The sequence below is a fragment of the Lipophrys pholis genome (assembly GCF_963383615.2).
Source record: "Lipophrys pholis genome assembly, contig: SCAFFOLD_109, whole genome shotgun sequence".
In the NCBI taxonomy this organism is placed as follows: domain Eukaryota; kingdom Metazoa; phylum Chordata; class Actinopteri; order Blenniiformes; family Blenniidae; genus Lipophrys; species Lipophrys pholis.
This window is the reverse complement of record NW_028292306.1, coordinates 1-7751: the sequence shown is the minus strand read 5'-3', so window position 1 is coordinate 7751 and position 7751 is coordinate 1. Positions and strand designations below refer to the sequence as shown.

General features: G+C 42.2%; 1 protein-coding gene across 1 annotated transcript; it reads left to right on the top strand.

The window, feature by feature from the left end:
• Window positions 1–2955: 2955 nt before the first annotated feature.
• LOC308127992 (replicative DNA helicase DnaC-like) lies at window positions 2956–4266 on the top strand (the record flags this gene model as incomplete). Its single annotated transcript, XM_080493659.1, has 1 exon — window positions 2956–4266. The coding sequence occupies one exon, from the start codon at window positions 2956–2958 to the stop codon at window positions 4264–4266; it is 1311 nt and encodes a 436-aa protein (XP_080349785.1).
• Between the last annotated feature and the right edge of the window lie 3485 nt (window positions 4267–7751).

Genomic DNA, 7751 nt, shown 5'->3' with positions numbered 1-7751 from the left:
TTGACAAAATCATAATAAAAATGAGGAAAGTATTTCTTCTTATCTTGAACTCTTTCTATATAAAAAACAGTGTAGGGTAGTATTTCCATGTTAAACCGTATCAAGGCTAACATGAAATCCAAGCTATCTATTTTTTTAATGCAAAAAGGTTTGCTAGATATGGTAGTTGATATTTTTTTAAAATAACTATCTCTAAAGTTTCTATATCCGATCTCAAAAACATCTTCCTTAAGAATTAAAAAATTAAGGATATTTAAAAGGTCTGATTTTTTCATAAAGGGAAAGGCTTCCCTGAATCCATCAATCTGAATTCTTTTTTTTGATTGGGGTCAAGAAAGGGTTTGTGATTTGAGGATTTATTGTTTTTATTAAAGTCCCATACGATGGCGAGGATCGAGCCGGCAATAACTCCAGCCTTTCAAAAGAAAAAAATGGCAATTCCTGTTTGGTAAATTTCCTCCCTTTATGTCCTCGAAATCGCTGCCAAATGCTATACGAAATAGGTTCTACCCTATTTTTGATAACATCACCTTCTTCAAAAGGTTCCCAATCCAAAAGTGTATTCGTCACAATATCGCTCCTTATTCTATCTAAATTAAAATCTGTTGAACGAAAAAAAAGGCCCTCTGCTTTCGAAATGAGCGGTATATATTTTCTTCTTTTTCTCCACTTATTTTACAAAGATACCCAACTAAATCTTTTTCTAAAACCATATAAGGCCTCATTTTGAAATATTAATGAATATCTGGAGAATATATAACAATTTCTTTTTGCAGGAGTTCTTCCACCTGGTGCCATTTTTTGTTGATTTTTCCCCAAAAATGGCACCAGGTGGAAGAACTCCTAAATAAAGACGGGGTGGTATAAACTGATGAACATAGAAAGCCTCCAATGTAGAGGCGCTAGCCGCCTGCCGAAGATGGTGGGTTGGAAACTGTTATCTTAAATTGAGTAAAAACGAGAAACGCTCCTTGCAGTGGGAATAAAAAAGAGCTGTAGAGGAGGACCTGATATCTCTTTTGGGCAAAGAAAAGCCCCGAAGGGTTGCCAACGGGGCAAATCGGGTATTTAGTTTTAGAAGCTATTCTTGACGGATTCCTTCTAAAAAACAACAAAACGTAAGGAAAGGTCGCACAACCATGAGCTTAGTAAAAGAACAACTCAGGACTATAACCAAATTCTTACAGTCATGAGCTTACAGAAAATCGAATTAAAAAGGAAATCTCCACAAAGACCAAGTGGCAGCGCTACGCCCCCCTCAACTCTGGCCATGAGCAGTACACCCTAGAGTTCTTCAAGTCTAACCCCCACTACAACGATCTTCCTTTAGCATTAAAGATTTACGCTGATATGCATTGGACAAAAAGGTACTGCAATCACTCGATTCGGGAGCTTGCTCAAGACCTAAATATGAAGAAATCGAACGTTCAGCTCTTTATAAATTTATTAGAATTTCGCGGAAAAATTGCCCCAGAACGTAAATTTGGAAAAATACGAACATTCCAGCGCGTACTCATAAGCCTTTGACAAGCGATGGTCGTGATCTAATGGATGCGATTGTGCAGTTTTCTTGGAAGGGAACAGAGATTCCTGAGTGGCTTTCTTTGGGGATTGTTTTCGTTGATGGGGTTCCCAAGCTTGAAGAACATCTCAGCCCATCCGACAAAAGAAAACTTGAGAAACAAGCAACGTATCCGCCAATAAAGAATAAATTTGAGGCGATTGACAAACAATTATTTGAGACCGAAACTGTAAAGAAAATAGCCCATACATTAGAGAGATTATCCTTCCTAGGAGGAAGAATAATAAAAAAAAATAAGCTAGGGGAACCTGCTGTTTCCGGCTTAATTTCTTTTGAAAATGAAAGGGTTTTCTCTTGATTGGTCCATTTGGGGTCCAAGTTTGTTTGACTCTGGGGCTACTTTAGCCGAAAACCTCTCAAATCTCTACCTCAAACTTCCGAGCAGCGCCCCACCCTGGCCTGAAACCGAGGAGTACAAAAGGCGTAAAACCCTTAAGCAGGAATATGATAAGTTTAAAACATGCGCAAGGCGGCGTATTTTTGAGTCGTTTGGGTTTGCTCGGGAGTACGACGAGGAGATGCACATCGGCATTTGGCGGTCTTTGGAAGACGAGCCCGATTCCAAAAATCTGCAAAGCCTTGAAGCTCGTGAGGAAAAAGCTCGAAACTGGTAAATTTAGGATGCGATCGTTTACTGGGTTTTTTACGCATTTGATGAAAAACCCGCAGAAGATGGGCTATAATGCCTTTCTAGCGCAGCTGTATCGAGACGCCATCGATGGCAAAGACTCTCCGGGAGTGGAAAAAATGCTTGCGGGGGTCGATAGCAGCGAGTTTATTGCGATAGCGAGAAAGCTTGAGAGCGAGACGGGGGAAAAGATCCCCTGTCAAAACGCTGGGTTGGCTGCAGTCGGTTGGGGACATCCAAGTTTGGCGTCGAGCGATTGAGGCTGTGGACTTTAGAAAGCGGCTCGATAAAGAGCGTAGTGGCAAGACGAGGCTTGAAGATGTTTTTGAGAACATTGAGAAGAGAAGCACCTACGAACAAGAGGTTGCGGTTCGAGATGAGAGGGGAAGGCTCAAGCGAGATGAAAACGGAAAAATTCTCTGGGAGCTCAAGACCTTTACCAAGAGCTGGATGGAGCGGACTCTCGTGGGGCAAAAAGAGGTTCTATTGAGGGCGAGACCAAGTCTCCTGAGAAAAAGATCTCTTCATGGGTTGGTCTCTGGGTCTATAGCGTCAAGCTAGGCTCTGTTGAGAAAATCAACAAGAGGTTCTTTAGCCAAAAGCCTGTGGAAGAGAAAAAGATGCCGCGATTGCCGGGCTCTCCACTGAAAGTAGACCTGAGCTATGAGCTTGTTGATGACGAGCCTGAAAGAGAGGCGATGCCAAAGCTTCCTGGAAGCGATGATGGCTACGGGGCGATGCCGGTATGATAAAAATGCCCCACTCGATAGATCTTGAAGAAAGACTTCTGGGTTGCATGATCAATAAGGGAGAAGTCGCTGAAGAAGCGGTGGATACCCTATCTAAGGAAGTCTTTTACGATCACAAGCATCAAACGTTATTTTCCAACATCAAAGACCTCGTTCAAAAAGAGCGCTCGGTTGACATTGCCTTGTTGCTTGAAGAGTTGCGCAAAAAGAAGGGCAGCTTTTCAGCTAATGACTTTGAGTTTCTAACGGGCATCGCTAAGAAGTCGGGGCTTAGTGTTCATTATGAAGAGTATGTTCGAGAGCTTAAGGACCTAATGCTGCGCAGGAAGGGGATTTCTTTGTGTCACTCTTTGGTTCCTAAGCTTGAGAAGGGAGAGGAAGAAACCGAACAACTCGTGGATCAAGCGGTTCGAGGGCTTACGGGTCTTGAGCATGGATACGCTTCGATGAAAAGCTTAAAGGAGATTATTGCTGATGAAAACGTTTTGGAAGAGCTGTCGGAAAGACAAGCCTATTATAAGGAACATGGGAAGCGAAAAATCCCTAAGAACGTTATCAATACGGGGATCTCAGATATCGATAATACGCTGGGGGGACTCTATCCTTCGCGTCTTTATATTGTGGGTGCTAGACCTGGTCTTGGAAAAACGGCGTTAGCGCTTAACTTTTCCCTCTATGCGGCAACAAAGGATCAAGGGGTCGCGTTCTTTTCCTTGGAGATGAGCGAGCAAGAGCTTTTGAACCGCTACGTTTCTTCTTATACAGAAAAGCGTCTACTTGATATTCAAATGGGGTGCCTCTCCGAAGAAGACTTTTCAATTGTCAAAAAGGGGATCCAAGCCCTTGAAGGGCTACCTTTATATATAGATCAGAAAAGCACGACTCTTCCTGAGATCCGCCGAGAGGTCCGTCGCTACAAAAGAGAACACGGAGTTCAATTTATTGTTATCGACTACTTGCAGCTCATTACTGCAAAGGGAAACGACAGCAGAAATAATCGCTATTTAGAGGTCTCGGACATCTCTCGAGGGCTAAAACTCCTAGCTAAAGAATTTGATGTAACGGTGCTCTGTCTTTCTCAACTCTCTAGAGAATCTGAAAAGCGTCAGGGGAAAACCCTTCAACTCTCAGACCTTAGAGACTCAGGATCGATCGAGCAAGATGCGGATGTTGTGATGCTGCTAAGTAGGGAGGGGGACAAGGTAAAGCTTGCGGTTGCAAAGAACCGCCATGGACATACGGGGGTCATCGATCTCTTTTTTGATGGAAACACAGTTAAATTTAAGGATCAATACGGGGCGTTATGAAAACAGATAAAGAAATCATAGATGAGGTTGTTTTTGAAACAGACATCAAAGATTTAGAAAATGGAACGATCGAGGATATCGAGGGTTTTATTCACTCAATCATGGGACAAGCTTTAATAGAGCAGGGTTTTTCGGAGGACGATGATGAGTGAAACACCTTTTTCAAAGTGGCTACAGACCACCGAAACCAAAGACATCCTCTATGACAATAGAATCAAGCTAAAGCAGCTAGAAAAGATACGCACTGAGATCTTCGTCGTAAACAATCTAAGCGGCGAGCCTCTCTGCATCTTTGAGATTGCTAGAGACAGCAACACTACAACATCAGAGCGGGGTTTTTTACTCAACAAGCTTTCAAGCCCAATCAAAACCCTAAACCTTCCTGGCTACAGTGTTTTATTCGAAAGAGAGGGACATTATCCGATTACTACCTTCCATGTCAAAAAGCTCACCCCCACAAGGCGCCTAGTAGGAATCTTCAATGCCCGAGATTTCGCAAAGTTCTTAGCGACAACGGCAGCTTTATTAGGCAAGCAGAAGCCCACAACAATCGCCTCAATGGCGAGAGTAGATACCCGTTACAAACAAACAAGCCAAGGAAAAACCAAAGAGCGAGGAAACTCATGAACGAGCTAAAGATCAAAAAAGAATTTAGAGACCTAATACCTCCATTAGCCGATCACGAATATGAAAACCTAGTAGATGAACTTAGATGGTGGGCAAGAGCCTATTCCCCAATCATTATCTGGAATGGAACCATCATCGACGGCCACCACCGCTATGAGATCTGCAACAAATATAATCTACCTTTTGAGACTGAGGAGCGAGAGTTTGAGGATAACCTAGAGGTCAAGAGATGGATGATTAAGAACCAATTCTCAAGAAGGAATCTTCCTATTGAAGAACGTTTAAGGCTAGCCTTTGCAGATACAGACTTAGAGGCTTTGCAGCAGGAGGCAAAAGAAAGGAAATTTTCCAATCTTGAACAGTTTTCAAATAATATTTCCGAAAGGCCACCAGTGGTCTCACGGGAGGAAACAGGCAAAACCATAGAAAAAGTTGCAAAAAAGGCTGATTGTGGTCGAGAAACAGCGCGACAATACAAAAAAGTGATGGATGCAGGCTTGTTAGAGCGTCTCAAAAAAGGTGAATCTATCAAGAAGGTTGCCGGGGATATTAGAAGAGAAGAGGTTAGGGATGCTGTTGTTAGTAATCTTGAGTCTATCAAAACCAAGGAGATCAAGGAAATACAAGGCATTTACGATGTTGTGGTTATCGACCCACCATGGGAGGTTCAGAAAATCAATCTAGATGTTCGGCCAAACCAGGTGGGATTAGATTATCCAACAATGTCTATTGAGGAGATTAAAGAGTTAAAGATACCCGCTGCTGATGATTGTCATATCTTTCTATGGACAACACAAAAATACCTGCGTACATCTTTTGATATTATAGAGTCTTGGGAATTCAAGTCTGTTTGTACCTTTGTATGGCACAAAGACAACGGATTTCAACCATTTAATCTACCAAAATATAACGCTGAATTTGTTCTATATGCTCACAAAGGGAACCCGAAATTTGTGGACTTTAAAGACTTTAAAACCTGTTTCAATGGAAAGAGTGGAAGACATTCTGAAAAGCCCGAAGAATTTTATGAATTAATCCGAAGGGTAACCGCGGGAAGGAGACTAGATATGTTTAATAGAAGAGAAATTAAAGGATTTGATGGGTGGGGAAATGAGTGCACAGCTTGAAGTAACAGACAGTTTTGATGGCGATAAGACATTTTCTGATCGTCTTATCCCCAAAATCCAGGATGCATTAGGAAAGGGCGTTTTTCAATATTGCACCCCAAGTAGAGGATTTAGAAAGAAACACAGACCTGATTGTTTTTCACTCTGGGGATTTTAGGGTATCTGCAAGGATCAGAAGGCACTCTTACTTTAAAAGATGGCCCGACGAATTTACCGTCCGCACCGCTAGAAAGAGTGGAGCAAAAACAGAAATAGACAAAATCATGTATGGCTGGGAGACTATTTTTTCTATGGATTTGCGAACGAGACCAATACGGAGATTTGTTCTTATGGAATAGGTAATCTAAGTGTTTTTAGAAAAAGCTTCTGGGATTTTTTCAGGAAGCACAAAAGGTTTCCGGGCGAGGAGGCATATGTTGAAAAAAGCCAATGCTATTTTCGATCTTTTAAGTGGTCAATGTTTCCAGAGGAAATTTTAATAGATTCGAAAAACTTAAACGTTTCTTTTGATCCCAGCAAACAATTAATAAACCAGTAAGCAAAGGAGCCCCCGATGGCAACTAAAAAACTCTGCAAAGCAGACATTGAATACAAACTACAAAACTACCTAACCGAAAAGCTTGGTGTTCAAGGCGAATACTACGTAAAGCTTTCGAAGAAGAAAGACACCTCAACACTTGGGGAGCTTCCTGAGAGCCGTCTATTTGGTGTCGATGTTGAACTTGCTCATAAGCTCTACAACTGGGCTTATTGGAAGAGAATCCAAGCACATAAAGCAATCAACCACTTCCTTATTGCATCAGGTGGTGACATCTTAGACCTGGCTCCCGAAAGACCTAAGGACGCCGACAACTTTGCTATGCGCTACAACAAAGCCAAGAAACAAGCCAAAAAGAAACCAACAAAAAGGAAAAAGTAATGGGCAATAGGATAATGATCTACGGGCATCTTGGAAAAGATGCCGAAATCAAAGATGTCAATGGCAAGCGTATTATGGAGCTAAGCATCGCTAGCAATCACAAGATCAAAGGCGAGGAAGTTGCCGTATGGAGGAAGGTAACGTTCTGGGAAGACAACTACCGCAAGATCGAGGAGTACCTAAAGAAAGGTGCTGCTCTAGCTATTATAGGTGAAGAGCTTCCTCCTAGTATCTATAACAACAACGTTCAGATAACAGTGACAGGCAAAGACATCATGTTTAGCCCGTTTGGCAAGGGGAATAAGGAAGGCGATAAGGCTACTCAAGTGCCCCGGCTAATACAGGTGGATACAATGCGCAGCCTGCACAAGAAGATAGTCGTCTACCAGGACTGCCACCATGCTGATTTATGTATGGATTTGGAGATTTATTAGCTCGCTATAGTGGTGGGCTAATGATTTATTAATCTGACCTTATCGTCTAATGGTTAGGACATCAGGTTTTCAACCTGGCAATGGCGGGTTCAACTCCCCCTAAGGTCACAATAACAAGGAGAATATCATGTCAAAAAAACACTACTTAGATGGAAGCGAGCTTGTAAGGTTTGATCTCGACACTACTGTTAAAATCAACTTTAATATCTATCAAGATGCGATTGCTCTTCATCCAGAGTCTACGCAGCAGCTTAAGCTTCGGTACGATCAGTATATTAAGACGGTGCCGCTGCATCAGAAGGATCAAGAGGGGATGCAAGAAAGTTCTGTGATTGAGTTTCCAGTATCAGAGTGAGGGGCGAACAACGTTCAAAAGTT